This window comes from Canis lupus, chromosome 32 (genome assembly GCF_003254725.2).
Source record: "Canis lupus dingo isolate Sandy chromosome 32, ASM325472v2, whole genome shotgun sequence".
In the NCBI taxonomy this organism is placed as follows: Eukaryota; Metazoa; Chordata; class Mammalia; order Carnivora; family Canidae; genus Canis; species Canis lupus.
In genome coordinates, this window is record NC_064274.1 from 33,270,161 (window position 1) to 33,288,939 (window position 18,779).

The 18,779-nt window shown below is 34.1% G+C and overlaps 1 protein-coding gene across 24 annotated transcripts in view; it reads right to left on the reverse strand.

The window, feature by feature from the left end:
• Nucleotides 1-18,779, reverse strand: part of CAMK2D (calcium/calmodulin dependent protein kinase II delta) — a 301,972-nt gene that overhangs the window by 10,135 nt on the left and 273,058 nt on the right. For all 24 annotated transcript variants that reach the window (XM_025465971.3, XM_025465973.3, XM_025465990.3 and 21 more), the window contains one exon: nt 700-775. In XM_025465971.3, coding sequence (XP_025321756.1) covers nt 700-775 — 76 coding nt within the window. The remainder of the gene's footprint in view (nt 1-699; nt 776-18,779) is intronic.

Genomic DNA, 18,779 nt, shown 5'->3' on the forward strand with positions numbered 1-18,779 from the left:
ACGGAATAAGGGGAAGGCTTAAACTGATTTTTATCTTCATCTAAATAGCTAACTTGTTGACCCACATACTTTGTGAAGTAAGCATCCATGTCCTATTTATTTGTATGCTTTATTTTTATGATTGGAGGGATTTCCTGTAATTTATATACCCTATGACCCAGTAGTTTATAAACTTTAAGAATTTGAACCTTCCTTCAAATAAATTGTTACCCAAGAAACAAACTCATAAAAGAGATGAAGATAAAGTTGAGGTGTACTGCCTGATGAAGAAGAAGGCTGCCTCATGTTGCCTCCTGATCTCTCTCCCTTTTTCTCTCTCTGTCCCAGCACCTTGACAGAGCTGTGAGGCAAAACATTTCTTAAACCAAAATGCCTTTTTTTGGTGCTTTTCTCTCTTGTATTTTTACTCTCATGAATGCTCTGCCTGGAATGCCTTCCCCATATGGAGGTGCTGATGATTCCAAGTCTGTGCATTGACAGAGAAAGCTCCAATCCTCCTTTCAGAAGTCTTGTCTTTCCTCTCTAAATCCTCAATTTATTTCTCTCCTGGGGACACTTAATTTATACACTGAAATAAAGCTATTATTGACATCAAACCTGGGGTTAAATATACATGAATTCTAGTACACTGAAGAATGCATTCACATAGAAAATATCTTGTCATATGCATGAAAGCAAAATAAATGTGCCTCTACTCACGTGTAAGCTTCAAAGTCTCCATTGTTGATAGCTTCAATCAGTTGTTCAGTGACTTTGATGATTTCTTGCTTTCGTGCTAAAGGCAAACATGGAATGTTTTATATGACCTTTGTCCTTTATTGTCACAAAATTCTGACAATATTGCCATTTTTCTTAAACAGGGTATTACCATTTAAGACACACCCCTCCCCGAACCATGGTCTTATTCTCTCTATAATCTAGCTGCTCATGTTGCAGAGATGAGCGTCATCTATTTTTCAGGGGCCTCTTAGACACAGATTACCAGGTCCTACTCCAGACCTACAGAATCTGTATTTTAACAGAACCCTTAGTCACCTGGAAATTCAAGCCTATATATTTTTAAAATAAGTTCTCATCACCTTTATCAATTTAATTGAATTTGTAATGTTTTTCTCTTGAACATTAACAAATGTCTATCTTTAGAGTATAGATGGATCTTTTACATTGAGACACTTTAAATAATTATTTTTTATTATTCAGTCCAATCAACTCGACAAAAGGGGATATCAACACTATAATTGCCATCACATTTATACAAGGGGACTGCAGTAAACTCTGTATATTGGAAAACCAACATATGAATCAATATGTGGACGTAGGCAGATAATTAGATGGAAGCCACCCTAGAGAACTGTCAAATCCAACACGAAACATGCTTTCTTTTTGTAGCCCACAAATGGTAAAATTATTAATAGCTGGCTTGGCTCAGATCCTATGCAGTCAATTCCTTTCTGATAACATCTGCAAGTGTTCTTTGCCTTTTTTGAATGCCTACAATGTATCATTCATGCTGTAATTAAGCATATGCTATGTACCATAACGCCTTTAGTTAAATTATTACTGGTTTTAAATTCTTATTAAACTTTGTTCACTGTGTAACTGCCTTTCTTGCTAAATTAAAAGCTCCCTGTGTGTTTTTGGGGGAGAGGGAATGTTATTTTTTATATCATCTAAGTTTTATTCCAATGTATTTAATAAAACAGATGCTCAATAATGAGCAATGGAATTTGATCAATTGCTATTAATGATAATCTTCTGAGTTCAGGATATTTTTCTGTTACCAATGAAATTAATGCATGAAATTTTTAAAAATTAAATTTCCCTGAGTTTTGCCTTAAGAACCTTGTGTTATTTCCTTAAATCATTGGAAATAAACTGGGAGAGTCACAAAAAGTTATATCTGTTTTATCTTAGTGAAACTGCTATTCATCACAGAAAAAGCTGAAGTTTTGTTTTTGTTATTGATTAAAGGCAACTAGTATGCATTTTTAATGAAACAAATCTTCATTAAATGTTTTAACCACAAAATTAAACATTTATGTTATCTGCATTATATTTATTTAATACAAATATCCTGTAAACACAACTTGACTTCATTTCTTCACTAACCTATAAAATATGATTTGTCTATAAAATGGTTGCTAATAATGTTAAGGTTTATAATGTCAAAAACCACTATATAGGTTAGATTTCATATTTAGTTACATAATTAAATTTAAATTCTATTAGAGGGAAAAACATAAGGTTTCTTAGCTACTACACACATTTAAAACATTTTTGCCCTTGTTCATTTGATTTATGAATATAATATATCCAAGCACCAAAACCACACTGATACAAGTAGTAGCAGGGAATAATTCTGTAATAGAGATGCTGCCAATGGCACATTTCAGCTTAATTTAGTTTGGCAATAAGTGATTCATCTGTCTCTGGCCTCAACAGTATGAACATTTGGCAAAAATGCATGACAGCTGACCCGATTCTGGAATATAAAGGACATTGGTAAGAGGGTACTCAGAGAATGAGATTAAGAAAGTGTGACTACCAAAACTTCATCCTCAATATTAAATCTTTGTTTAAAACTAATACATTTCTTAGTTTTCTAAGTTAAAGCCTATAGTTTAGAAAACAGTGTCAATTTTTAAAAACTAGAAGGGGGAAAATGAACATAAGGTCAGCGCCCTTTGTAGAGCTTCATTAGGCTAAGACAGCTTATAGAGCATGAAAAGTTCAAGGTCACTTTCTGAATTTCCCAAAAGTCTCTGCATTCCCTGATAAGCAACATATTGAATTAAAATATCAGGCATATATATGGCCGTTTCTCTCCCTCTAAATCACTGGAAGTATTAGCTCTTTCATAGTTTACATGATACAACTGGCTTAATTTTTGTCCTGCATAATCAAAGCAACACAAATTCCTTTCTCTCTTAGTTCTTAGGTTCAGAAACAATGGTCCTTTAGCTGGCAGCAGAGCAAGTGGGAATTAGTAAGAATGCTTCTGTGCTGCACCATTATAAAAACAATATGACTATTTTGGCTTCAGAGGAGCCTGGAACTCAGAAATCTTGAGAGTGTTTATTTCCCTGGGGTAAAGGAGCTTGAATGAGTCATAGACAGCACATGACAGCTGACTCTTTAAAGAAAAGCAGAAGTCTGGAAATGAATCATTTGTACATAGTAGTCTATTGTAGTTAAGACTATTGCCACAGTGACCTACAGGAAGAATGAGGTTTTCGTGTTATTTAGCTCTACTTTTCAGCAGTGAGGATAAGCGACACTCAGTGTACTAGGTGATTGGATGCCTATGATCTGTAGGAAGAGGCCCCTATCATCTGGCCTTCCCTCTTTCAAAAGATTGAGTACTGAACATTCCAGAAGTCAAAGTGGGGGATAGCTTGTGATGTGTCACTAATTAACACTTAACATGAAGAGTGTACCAATGCAGCATCCTCTGAATACCAAAAATTTTTCCACCCTTAGCTAGCATTTTAATTACAGAGAACTGATTACCCAGTAGTTTTATTTACAGATGGAGATGCTCAAGCCTATACCCACAGGTCCCAAAATAGTTTCTGGGGATTTCCAGGTTCCTAGGGGAAATGTAGGAGAGAAAAGTGAGTGGGAGAGATGCTCCAGATCTTGAGTATAATTGCTTCCCATGCAACTATGCAAAAGAACTAGGAACATTTTCATGTTTAAATTCATATCTTTTTAGCTCTTTCATTGTTCTAAAGAGGGCTGGAAGAGTAAGATAAGAGTGTGAATGGTCCCAGTGTTACAAATCAACCAAACAAGAAACCGAGAATGATTACATAATAAAATGACAGATTTCAACATTTCTCAAACATTAGCAGATCTTATCTGATCAGATCAACAAGGATCAAATCTGATCAAGGCTTTGAGATATGCAAACATTACCTGTTTAATCAGTACATACACAGATTATAGGCCCTGCCCAAAGGTACAGTGTTGCTGATTACTCCTTTCCTTCATGCTGAAATACTCTCACTTCTTTCCTGCATTTCTTACTAATTACGTGGTCACATGATCTCACTCTCATTTGCTATGTTATCTTTCTCTATCTGGACTTGAAAAGTTTCGATTCCTTTTAAAGGTTCAATATGAGGCCCTCTTCTCAACATACATTGTATCCCTATGATCCTGTCCACTCTAGTGTTTTATATTGCCATTCATGTCCCAATGACTCCCACGTTGTGACTTCCTTTTCTTCTAGTCTTTTCCTTCAGATCTGGTATCAATGCCTATTTTGGAATCTTCATTTGGCTATTTCAAATGAATCTTTAACTCAACATACCCTAAATTGAATTTATGAACTTCTACCCCCACAAGTCTATTTGCTTTTCCAGAGATTTCCCTCTTGGTGAATGGCAACATCATCATCCAGCACAAACGAGAAAGAAACCTGAGAATAATCTTTGACTCCCTCACCCCACCCACCCTATATAATCTTTCAAGTTCTGTTGATTTTGTCTTTTAAAATGTCTTACTTATTACTTTTTTCTTTTTTCACCACCACTGTGGTTTAAGCATGCATCATTTCTTGTCCAGGATAAGTATCTGGAGACTATGCAGTCTTCAATAATCTAGACCCTGACCACCTCACCAGACCCATTCAAATATTTTTATTTTATCTTCTCCATTCCACTCATATAGCCTACTTTCAGAAATTCAAAATGGCCATGATTCCTTCTATTATCAGCCCTTCATATATATTATCCTCTCTTCTTGGAAAAGTGTCCCCTATCGTTGCTTCTACTTCTTTTATCAGATCTCAACTATTATTTCTTTGAAAAAGCCTCCCCTGACCCTCATTTTAGGAGAGGTCTCTGTTTTAAATTCATACATGTCCTACAATTGGTGTTTAAAAGCACTTAGTATACATGTGTTTACATATTGTGTGTATTTGATTACATTTTCTTTATGTAATTGTAAACTCCTCAGGGGTGGATACTTTATCATTGCAACCCAACATCTAGCATAGTACATGTTTAATAAATATTTGAATGAACAGTGGTCCAGAACAAACTCAAGTGCTTTCTGACTCCCAATACAGTGGCCTTTCCAAAATATACTACATTTTTTAATGATGGTCAGGTAGCCTTTAAAAAATATACAACTGATAAATGGAAACAATTCAGATATAAAGAAGCATGTCTTACTGCTTACTGATAATGAAAGAAAATACTCAACTTGTCTAAAAACTAAACATCAAATTTCTTTCTCTTGACTTCCTCACTTTTGCTAAAGTGACCACAATTTTACTAGTCTTGTTCTCATATTCTGTCTTCCACAAGTCATATAATTTTTCATTACCAGCTATGATGATATTTCCTGGGGTATATCCTCAGCCTCTTCATCTTTTTGCTTGCCCTTGGCTATCTCATTTATTCCTCTGGCTTTGACCATATAATGAAGACTGCCAAATCTCTATCACTAACCTTAAACCTGTCTAGGATCCAAGTTCATATTTTTAACTGCATCATAATATCTCTGGTTATCCTGACATTTTAGACCTAGTAGGGTACCCAAGATGGACCTCAAGTATTTTCCTTACAAAATTTGCTTTCTCTTGTATCCACTCATCTTGGATAATGATGACATAATCTACTCAGTTACCCAAACCAAAAGCCTTGACACTCACTTTTCTTTCAAGTCTTCACATAGCTGATCACTAGTGCCTCTTCACTTATCTAAATCTTTCTCAGATCCATTCTTCCTCTTTAGGCTAATGGTCACTGCTCTGATTCAGGCTCTTAGGTGTTCCTAACCCCTCCTGCTCTGCGGTCACATCCTACAGATTCCACTCTCTACCCCTCACTGTTGCAAAATCATCTGCAGAACAGAGTTCTGTCTATGCCTCTCTTCTGCCATCTAGAAGCCAAGCCCAAGCTTCTTTGTTCTTGAAAGGTCTTCCTACTTTACTTTTCTAGCTTTGACTCTGATACTTCTTTTCCCCCAGGAGCCCTACAACTCCATCAAGGGCCTCACTCTTCTTCAACTAGTCCTGGCTCTTAGATAATGCTGTGCCTTTCCTGTCACTATTTCTTCTGTCTGGAAACTCTCCCTCTCCTATCTAGAAATCTTCGATATTCTGCTCCAAAGTTATGTCTTCCTTATAGCCTTTTCTAGGCTCCATTTGCAGCTTTTTGGTTGTATTGCTGCCCTCCTAAAGTATTGTCATAGGGTGTTCATATATCTATCCAGGACTTTTTTCTAGCTTCAACACCTAGCACTGACTACTGTCTATAAATGCATGCATATATGAATAAATGCACAGATAAGGTGTATAAAATATTATGTACATTTTGAAACATTAGATAAATGCCAAGTATATAGGTGATGATGATCCTGTCTGATAGCAGTCTGAATGTGACTGTGCTAACTGAAAAGGCACTCGTGGATCCTGCATACCTCAGATTCAGCAGAATGACCACTCTATGTGAGGCCATGGTATTTTAGATACCAAAGTAATCTGTATAGGTCTAGTGAGATAAACTAGGCATGTCTAGTTGATGTTTAAACTTGTAGTTTCTTTCAAGAGAATTGAGTGCAGAGAAAATCCTACTTATTCAAGCATGAGCTTTTCAGCAATTATAGATTTTGGGTTAACCAATTTGCTGATATGAAACTACTTGATAATAAACCTTACTCAGGAGGCTATCTGGCCTACAATGAAACTCAAACCAGGAAAGGAACTGAATTTATAGATGCAAACTGATTTTTACTAAAATGTTGGCAGAGTATACACATTGAAATCTTTTAGAGAACTATGCCTAAAGATTACTCAATGATCAAAGGTTACACAATTAAAATTAGATTTTTAAGTTATATTAGCTTACTAGCAATTCTGCTCACTTAAAAAAAAAAGAAGATTTGAGAGAAAGACACTAGAAGTAGGGAGGAGCGGCAGAAAGAGAATCTCAAGCAGACATCCTGCTGAGTGTGGAGCACTGTGTGGTGCTCCATCTCATGACCCTGAGGATCATGACCTGACCTGAAACCAAGAGTCAGACTTACTGAGCCACCTGGGCACACTGCTCATCTATTTTTTGCCAATAGGTATAGTTCTATTTAATTTAACTTCTTTCTACATTTCTCAGAGGTATTAGGCACTTGGCTGCCACAGAATTGAAAGACAGAGGGGTTAAATGACTTGCTCAAGTCATCCAGTGGAGTAAGAAGCTGTGCCAGGGCTGGAGCTTTATTTGGCTGAGGTATCTGTTTAATTCACTAATCTATGTTCCTTTCCAGGCCACAGTGCCTAATTCAATATTTTGAAATCATAAACTTAAATGAACCACCTAAGTGCCTTTGAACTTACTCTGGCAAGGTGACTGACTACTTAATTACTAAGCCAAGATTGTGATTAATTATACTAATTTCACAAAACAGGGTGCCCCATGATTTTACTATCTTTTTCCATATGCCATTAACAAAAATAACTGTTAGGAAATAGTTATTATCTTGGGGAAATATACAAATTAGGATCATTTTCATGCTTTTGATAGTTTTACAGAAACAGGTGCCTATCATCTCAGCTGTTTGGCATTTCCTATGCAATTAACACCTTGCTTTTTAATGATTTCATTTTTATTTCACCAGTTTGATGTATCAACATTCAGAAGAGTAATTTCCATTATTTTGGCTTTTGGCTTTTAAAATCAAGTCCACAGAAGATTTTAGAGTTGAGTGGTTTAATCTATAATATATTATTCAAATTATGACCTGGAAATTACCAAATTTCTATTCAAGAATTTATATTCAAGAATGCTTTCAAGAATTGTAAAACTCACTTATCCAGAAGTCAATTACCTCCTTAATTACTAGAGGCCCTCAAAACTTAAAAAAAAAATTCACACCATCTTTGTAACTTGCTCTATAAAAATGACTCATGAATTCAAAGCATAAAATGTAAATTGGGGGAAGGAATACTATTAATCTCAGCTCTGTAGTTGCTATGAACTGACAATATATGATTAACAAATATTTAAAAACAGAAAATTCTAGCATTGGGATCATTTAGCATAAGTGAAAAGAGGATTACATTTTTAAAAATTTTGTGAGATATTGGGTTATATAATATGGTGAGGTCATTTCTAAAATGACTAGATCTAAAGAGGAAATAAAATATTTACTATTTTTTAAAATTAAAGGATGTGTAAAGTATTTTGAAATATTTTCATTAAAAATGGCTTAAGTAAAAGTTTTAAAGTATAAAAAAACCTACATGTGGTTATATATTTGCTTATATGAAAGAATTCAGTCTAGCCACATTAAAGCAATTGAATAACTGTTCTGCTATCCTCAGCTGACTTAAAGAAGCTAGAAATAGCACAACGTTATGAAGACCACTGAGTATTTTAGTATTAAGATGTGTCTGAATAAGATCGATAGGTGTGGTAGTGCTTCTAGTTAAGAGTTGATGACATGGAAAAACAAGATTTTAAGAAGCTGGTTCAAAGATTTACATAACATCAACTGCTTGAGGATTAAAACTGTAGTCTCCTCAATAATGTGGATTGACCTATGCTAAGTGAAATGAATCACACAGAGAAAGATACACTGTATGCTTTCATTTATATATGGAATCTACCAATCAGACAAACAACAAACTCATAAAAAAAGAGATCAGATTTCTGGTTACCAGAGATAACCAGAGAAAGGGAGTTGAAGAAAAGTGGTCAAAAGGTACAAACTTCCAGTTTTAAGGTAAATAAGTCCTAAGGATGTAATGTATAACATGAGTACTACAGTTAGCACTGTTGGATGATACATGTGAAAGTTGTTAAGGAAGTTGATCCCAAAAGTTCTCATTAGAAGAAAAAAATTTTTTTTGAACATTTCTTTTACTTTCCTTTATTTCCTTTTTAGTATGTATTTTAGAAGACAATGTTATTTTATTTTTAATAACTTATTCTATTCCTATATAAAAAGTATATAGTTTGAATTTAGCAAAAAATAGAATTCAATACATTCTTGGATAAGTTTATTTATAACTACATTTTCTTGAATAATTCAACTGGTAGATTTTTGAGTGCTCCCTTGGATCAAGAATGCAAGAAAAGCTTAAGAGCATGTGCCCTATATTACAAAACCATTTAAAAACTTTGTTTTGCAAAAACCAAAAATAAAAAGCAAAATACAAACAAAACTCTACCAAAATTAACTAAAGTGTGATGTCCCTGGATTTGCTTTTTGAGAAAGAACTAGGCTTTTTGAGCTAAACTCTTAATACTAGTAAGAGTATACAATATTATTCTGCCTCCACACATATTGATCTCCATCTAATCTTTTTTAAAAAATATTTTTATTTATTCATGAGAGACAGAGAGGGAGAGAGAGAGGGAGGGAGGGAGGGAGAGGGAGGGAGAGAGAGAGAGAGAGAGAGAGAGAGAGAGAGAAAGAGAGAAACGCAGAGATACAGGCAGAGGGAGAAGCAGGCTTCCCGCAAGGAGCCTGATATGGGACTCCATCCTGGACCTGGGATCACGCTTTGAGCCAAAGGCAGACGCTCAGCTGCTGAGCCACCCATGTGTCCTGCCATCTAATCTTTTCTCCTTGTCTCCAGGTTCACACAAGCTTAGTCATATTTCAATACTTCTTACACCAGTGTTGTCTCAGAGTAAGTCTGAAGCTAAGCAGCTTGTTATCACCTACCACTGTACATATATTTTAACTCTAAGAATGTCATTTCACTTTTTTTCTAAGTGTTAAGTTCTTCTACTTCTCCCATTTTGTTTTTTTGTTTTTTTAAATGTTTTTAATTAAAAAAAATTTTTAAAATTTATTTATGATAGTCACAGAGAGAGAGAGAGAGGTAGAGACATAGGCAGAGGGAGAAGCAGGCTCCATGCACCGGGAGCCCGACGTGGGATTCGATCCCAGGTCTCCAGGATTGCGCCCTGAGCCAAAGGCAGGCGCCAAACCACTGCGCCACCTAGGGATCCCTACTTCTCCCATTTTGAACCATTCCCTTTGATGAAGTTGCTAAGATAACACAGCAGATATTACCCAAAAATATGCAGCAGCATCCCCTGTCACTGTAATTCTATACTCTCTAGCTAATTCTCATTTTCAACAGCTGCAAAAATAGTAGCTTGTGGTTTCAAAGCTTATCATTATCCAATCCATAACTTCCAGAATCAATAAATGAGAATTGAAAGGGCAGATGAGGTCCAGTGAAGTGGAAAGAGAGAGGCCAATTCACAAAACATAGAATACAGTTGCACTCATATGTTATTCAAGAGTACTAGAGCATCTATAATCAATGGTAAATTGGGGAACTAGTGAAACAAGTTTATAGGACAAATAACATAAATAAGGATTTTTTTTTAAATTTGGAAAATTGTGGAATAATGATAGACTCTTGATAAATCAATTGTGTAATACAGTTGTCTATGGCATCATAAGTACAAAGGCCAGAGTTCAATGTAATACATATGTGCCTATATGCCTAACTTTGATGACCACTGTTGCCTTTTGAGATGCCAGACTACTGGTTTGAAAAGGCATAGCTGCAGTTAATCTGTATATAAATTTACAATGGTTTGTCACAACTTGGAAAACCTTTTTAGACTTAGAGGAAAATTACTTACAAATACCTCTCACTTTCAACACACACACATACACACACTCCCTCTCACAAAATGATGTAAATTCCTATAATTCTTCTGTTGTCCCCATGCATCTGACAGATTGCACTGGTAGGATTCCTAGGACCAAGAGTCATTTCTGTGATTAGTTACTACATTTTTCAAAGCTTACTTTGGAAAAGTGAAAATATCCTATCAGACCAGAAGTTCTTAAGTGAGTTCTCATAACAAATGCTTTTTATTCAAGTGATACCTCACATTGGCCTTATATAACTAGTTCAGTGCTGAGATATTTTGTGCTAAATTCAGCTTAGGAAATTAATGTAAAAGCATTTGTTAGACTATCTTGGCTAAATTTTACAAACCCAGTAAAGTTATTCTTGGTTTAATCAATATGACCACAGTAATAATTAAATTTATGAACCATATTGTTTCAGAACATATTACTGTCATTCCCATTTATCCTATGGTATATTATAAATGTAAATTATCATAAATTAACAGTGTATTATAAAATGTAACTTAGAGTGGATACAGTATTTTTGAGTAGGGAATATTCTTTTGCCTTTATCTGTTGAATTCAAATGATGAACATTCATCAAAGACACCATTCAGGTTATTTAATGTGTAATCAACAGTGCACACTTACAAAATTCATGTCTATATTATGTGAACTGAGGTTAAGACAATAGTAAGAATCTTCCATAGAGAATAGTTTTGAGCTAACAAGGAGATACTAACTTGGGAGTTCAGCAGGGTAGACCATCAGAAACATCTTTAAAACTTGTCTCTTGCACTTATATCAGCAGATTACACAACACAAAAAGGATGAGAAGTGAGGTATAATTTAAATAACACTGATAAGGAAATTCTTCAATAACTCACAACTGTTCATGTTAGAAAATTCTAGTATAGACTCTAAGGATATCAACTCTGGTACAGATATTTAGACATTTATCCTAAACAGCTTTTTGTTTATTTCATTCTCCATAACAAGTAAACACATTTCATTTTTATTAGCTCTTTAATATTTAAATTTCACATTACTCTTTTTACTTGTAAAGGTTATGAATGAAGAGCTTCTACTTCTTGAAGAAAAATTTAAAATACACAATCCCATATGCTCACACTTCCTATACTGGTAAAAATACCTCTAAAAAATCATGGTAGTCTTTTTAAAGTATAGCTGCCTTTTCTGTTATTATAGACCATTAACCATATCATTAACAGTACTTCTCTACTGTTCAGGAGTATCTTTACATTTTTGTTCACCTTAACTTTGTATAATGTGATGCAGTACTTGATTAGAAGTCTGAGTAAAGTAGGCTAGGTATGGAATAAAAAATACGATATACTCAGATACCATCACCACGAATTATTTTCCTTTACTGAAAATATCCTCTAGTTTAAATGATAAACAAATGACATTCTGGAGCAGCATTTTTCTTTTCTCGTATTTTAAATTTGAAAACACATAACAGCAGTGGATTTTTTTCTATTACTTAAACTTCCTAAAATCCAAAATACTCTCCTTAGCATTTCTTATCTGTGTTTTGCTAGACACATACATTCTAAATAACCACATGTAATGAGGTTAAAGAAATCCATGATCCTGTAATAGATTATTTAACAAATAGGTCTTTCACACTTGATCTGTTAATTTCTACCAAGATGGTTAGTGGCCCTTTGAAGAACACTGAACTGAATAATTATCCCTCTAAGAGGGATATTTTATATTATAGTTCTTGCAACATTTTGCTTGAGAAGTGCATATATATACTTCTTTTTAAGTATGTGTTTTACTTTTGTGGAAATCAGTCTACATACTTTTACTTCTCTCAACCAGAATAATCAAGACAGCCAAAAGTGAGCTAATTTTTCAAAACACTTGAGAATATTAAAGGACAAAAGATCAGTTTAGACTCAGGAAGACTGAATCATTACTTAAAATATTTATGTTTAATTAGAAACAAAGTATGTCTGAACTCAAAATGTTAATGTAAAAACCTCATGAATAATTTATTAATTTACTGAGTGACTACCATATGATACCAGGGAGGAAAAAAAGCAATGAATTAAAACAATCTAACTTTAAAATTCATCACAAATTAAAAGAATATTGTTAGTTTAATAAAAGCTTATTTAAAAAAATAAGGCAAAAGTGAAATTTTCTGTACTTATAGCTATTATGTGTATGTCTGTAAAAAGGCTACATTCTATATGTGGATCTTAACATTTACAGATGTTTACCCACTTATCTGAAACAAATGGCTTAAAAAGTAGAAACATTGATGCTAAAATTATAAAAACCCTCCACAGTTCTTTTTAAATTTACAGTCTCTTTTAATTGTGAATCTCTGTGTTAATGTCATCTGAGGAAAGAATGGCCAGAAATAATATAATTTGACTAAGCAACTATCATGGGCCAGGCATTTTAACAAACATTATTTCTAGTCAACGTGATCATAGTTGTTTATTATTATTATTATTATGTTAAACCATATGACACTGTCACTTTTGAAGGTAAAAAAAATGGTTAAGAAGTGAGATACTGTACGTATGACTCAGAGAGGTTTACATGAGCAGCTGGATTACATTGCCCATCAAGGGCTGGGTTGGGATTCAAACCTAGTAAGTTTGACAGCAAAGCACATGCTCCATCCAGACAGGGAAGAGGATCCTATGGGAGTTACTTTTTAAATTTGCAATTTTATATCTTTAGCTCCTAAATTATGGGGGATGGGCAGAGGACATGTGTATAAAAACCTATAGAAATAAAAAGTTGTGATGAGGTCATAACTGTTAGAGAATTTTCATCATTTTATTGGATGGCCAATAAATTTTATGGCATGGTTGGTATCCACCTGTTTCCTTCCTCCATCAATTAAGTACTTATTATTCCTATCATTCCCAAACACTGGTCTAGATAATGCAGATACATCAGTGGACAAAATAAAGATCCCTGCCCTGAAGAAACTTACATTCTAGTAGAGGAAGAGAGAGACATTAAACAAGTAAAATAAATATCTCATATAATATAAAGTACTAGGTGAAAAGTAAAGCAGAGAAGGAAAATGGAATTGCTGGATTTGAAGGCACAATTTAAAGTAGGGTCATCAAGGTCTAAGAGGGTAATATTTAATCAGCTACCAAAAAAAAGAGAAGAGGCAGCAAGCAACGTGGAATGTGTATCAGGACATAATAGGTGGGGAACAGCAAGTGCAAAGGCCCTAAGCCAGGAACCTGCTTGATACAGTTTCAGGAATAGTGCTCTTAAGGTATATAATATGAGATGAGGCCAGATGGTAAAGGGAGGCATAGCTAGTGGAAGTTCTCATCATGGAGGGGCTTTTAATCCTGAAATGGCTTTGGTACATATATTGCACATGTGAAACTAATATAACACTGTATGTTTAATTAATATATTGGGATAAAAATAAAAAATAATAAAATGGCTTTGGCAGTCACTGAAAAATACATAGTGGAAACATTATACAATCTCACTCTGACTACCATGTTGTGAATAGACTATAATCAGGTGATACTTAAAGCAAGGAGACTAAGAAAGTCATGTCAATGATATGGGCAAAAGATGATAGTATCTCGGACAATGGTGGTGGAAGTGGAGGTTAGTGAGCAGTTGTCAAGTGGGGAGAAAAATGTGTGTATTCTGAAAGGAGAGCCAGCAGGATTTGCTGATAGAGTGGTAGACTGGATGTAGAGTATAAACAAAACCGAGGAGACAAAGAAAACTCTTAAGATGATGAGCCGGGAGTATTAAAGGATCTAGAATATACCACAAGCATGTCAAATTCAGTTTTCATAGATGCATTTGAACAGAGATACATGAAAAAGGTTGAAGACATGTTATATAGGAATAAGCAATTAGATCAAAACATTGCAGACTTGTACTGATAATATGTAGATGAGGAGAAATAAAAAAGAAATCTTTCCTGAAGGTGTCAGTAAGCCCTGACATTTTTAAAGTATAATTTTATTTATAACATATAACATGAAATAGTTCTACAAAGAGTTTTTATGTTCATTTTTAAAGAAAACACAATTGAATAGTTTGGGAATGTTCAAACCTAGGTATAGGTTTTAAATTTTCTGTTCTAATCTCAAGAGATCAAACCATCCAAAGGTATTTACATATTGCAAATTGTTTCATTTGGGTACTGAAGTACCTTTATACATATAATTAGTAGGATAATATGGCTCTAGCAGTGACATTTATGTTACTACGGTAAAACAAGTCACAACAATCCCAATAACTAAATCAGACCTTTGTACTAACCATGATGCTTATTTTCATATAATGGATTGGCAAATTCTGCTAAACAACATTGGCCAAGAGTACAATGTTACATTACATATCAAATGAATGAATGAAAGAAAGAAAGAAAGAAAGAAAGAAAGAAAGAAAGAAAGAAAGAAAGAAAGAAGACAAATTCACTAAGTTTTAAGTACAAACATTTTATTCAGGTATCCTAGAAGAAATTTTCTTTAACATAGAACAAATTGTAATGTAAAAATAGCCATTCACTGGGGAAATGTACCAGCAGGTATAATTTCATTAGAGAGAATACTATAAGACTGATAACTCCTTGAGGAAAAAGGTAATAAGCCTTATTAGCCTCAGCCTAGTCTACCATTCCCAAGGCACAATGGGTGTTCAATAATTTTTTCTAAAAAACAAAATTGGATCAAGTATTTCAAATAGAGATTTCAAATAGAGATCTCTTTGTTAGACATTACATATGTTAGGGGTGCCTGGGACGTTCAGTTGGTTAAGCCCCTGACTCCTTGGTTTTGGCCTAGCTCATATCTCCTGAGTCAAAAGAAGATTGAACTCTGTCTGGGGCTCCACAGAGAGCCAGGAATCTGCTTGGAGATTCTCTCCCTCTGCTTCTCCTCCAACTCACAGGTACATGTGCATGCCCACATGTAGGTACACTCTCTTTCAAATAAACAAATCTTTAATAAAAAAGGAATTATATGTGTTACATGCATCTGAAATTTTCTGTATTGCTCATATATGACTCTGTCCTTATGTTTATTTTTTTTCATAAACATATTATTCCTTGTTTTAGAATTATCTGAGTATCATCCAGAAGTAAGAAGATATATTATCATGCAGAATCTCTCCTTTTCTAGACTTGTTCATGAGGGCAAGAAATGTGGCAAGTGCCTACTTAACTTACATTGGAGGTGTTTTCAGAATATTCATTGACTATTTCGATTGAATAATGAAACACCAGTATTCTAGATGCAAAAAGAAATCCTTTATTTTGACATAATCTCTTTCATTAAGCTCCTTCATTCAATAATGCCTTCTCTGTTTTATCTCGTAATATCTTAGTTCTCCACCTAACATGGTCTAAAACTGAATGACCTATAACCAGATAAAATAGTAAAAATGCCCAGGACTGAGATTTATTTGACAACTTTACACCTTCTGAGCAAATCGAAGGGATCTGAGAAGTCCATCAAAAAAACCAAAAACCAAAAACAAAACAAAACGCCATTTCACTGAATCACTAATGTATAAAAAGAATCACTAAATAATACAGACATATAATTTCACATAATTTCTAGACATAGTTATTGGTATAAAATAATATAAGCTCAGCAAAGGAGGCAGTATTTTATTCTAATAAATAATTTCAAAATTACATAATTCATAGCTAATAAAAAATAATTATAATTTAATTTCTGCATAGAAATGTCTGAGGTAAAATAAATTTAGATATTTAAAGTAATTTTACCTAGTAGATACTTTAAAAACATGAAATACAGCCCCAGAATAATTCTGAATAGGATGTGTTTAAAGTACTAATTTTACAGTCCACTAAGTGCCATGATAATATTTTGAATATACAGATTGGTGGACACTATTTTTTTCATTGCAATAATATTCCATAAAACTGCAGCAATTTATTCCTGTATTCAACTTTGAATTAAATATCTTTTTAGAATTGTTTTGGATAATTTATACTATTATCATCTATATTTATTATATATTAATTTATAATGTAAAATTGCGCACACTTTAAAAATGTGAGACTTCATACAATCTTAGTAATAGTGCATTTAAGTAGGGTAGATCAAAACCTTATAATTCTGTATTATTCTTTCTTTTTTTTTTTTTAATTTATTTATTCATGATAGTCACACGGAGAGAGAGAGAGAGGCAGAGACACAGGCAGAGGGAGAAGCAGGCTCCAAGCACCGGGAGCCCGACGTGGGATTCGATCCCGAGTCTCCAGGATCACGCCCTGGGCCAAAGGGAGGCGCCAAACCGCTGCGCCACCCAGGGATCCCTAATTCTGTATTATTGATTTCAGTATCTAAATTCTATAACCTGAAGGCTGAGCCACAGAGAAGTTATACAATTTGCTTTAAGCAAGTTAGATAAAAGAACTACAAACAAGAGTGTAAACTCTGGATCCAAATCAGATACTTGTTAATATTTTTATATCATTAAAAATGTAACAAAGTTACAATCTACAAAGGTAAAAGAAATAGAGAAAGTAAAGGAGATAGAGAAAGGTAAAGGAGATAAAATAAAATACTTTAAAACTTGGACATAACTTTAAATTTAGTTGCTTATTAAATTGGACCATAATGGGAAATATAAATAGATAGAAAAAAAACCAAGAAAGTTTTACACTCAATATATATGCAACTAGGGACGCCTCGGTGGCTCAGCGGTTAAGCATCTGCCTTCAGCTCAGGGCGTGACCTTGGAGTCCAAGGACTGAGTCCCACATTGGGCTCCCTGCATGGAGCCTGCTTCTCCCTCTGTCTGTGTCTCTGCCACTCTCTCTCTCTGTCTCTCATGAATAAATAAATAAAATCTTTAAAATATATATATATGCAACTATATTATGATGTCAATTAGATCTTGCTGACTATAAAATTTTTGATTATATAAATTGTGAGTCTCATTATTTTTAAGTTCCATGTAAGTAAAAATAATATGTTAGATTTTTAAGCACTGAATTATTAAAATGAATTCAAAGTTGTAAAACTGGTAGTTTAATCATAATTTGGAAATCAAAGAAGAAATCAAAAAGTACATGGAAAGAAATGAAAATGAGAACAAAATGGTCTAAAACCTTTGGGATGCAGCAAAAGTGGCTCAAAGACAGAAATTTATAGCAATACAGGACTACTTCAATAAGCAAGAAAACTCACATAAACAATCTAACATTATACCTAAAGAAGCTAGCAAAAGAACAAAGCCTGAAACCAGAAGAAGAAAGGAAATAATAAAGATTAGAGCAGAAATAAAAGATCAACAAAAAAACAGTGAGAAAGATTAATGAAAGCAAGACCTGGTTCTTTGAGAAGATGAACAAATAGCCAGACTCATCAAAGAAAAATAAAGAAGGGGCGGGGGTGGGGTGGGGGTAGGTAGGGAGTGAGGAGAAGAGAGAGAGAGCTCAAAATAAGCAAAATTACCAATGAAAGAGGAGAGATAACCACCAACACCACAGTAGTACAATTGTATGAAATTATGATGAAAACCTACATGCCAACAAATTAGAAAACCAAGAAGAAATGGATAAATGCTTAGAAACATTTAACCCCCCAAAACTAAAGCAGGAAGAAATATAAACTTTGAAAAGACCGATTACCAGCAAGGAGTTGAATCAGCAAAGAACTCCCAATGAACAAAGTCCAGGACCAGATGGCTTTACAGGTATATTCCACCAGACACTTAAAGAAGAGTTAATACATATTCTACTCAAGAAACTCCAGAAAACAGAAGGAAAACTTCCAAATTCATTCTGAGGTCAGTATCACCCAGATACCAAAACTAGATAAAGAGAGCACACACACACACAAAAGAACTATAAGCCAATTATCTGTGATGAACATAGATGCAAAAATCATCAACAAAATATTAGCAAACTGAATCCAACACATTAACATTAAAACATATTATTCACCATGATCAAGTGAGATTTATTCTTGGGATGCAAGGATGGTTCAGTATTTGCAAATCAATCAATGTGATATGCCACATTAATAAAGAGAAAGAATAAAAACCACATGATCATTTCAATAGATGCAGATAAAGCATTTGACAAAGTACAATATCTATTCATGATAAGCCCTCAACAAAGTAGGTGTAGAGGGAACATACCTCAACATAAT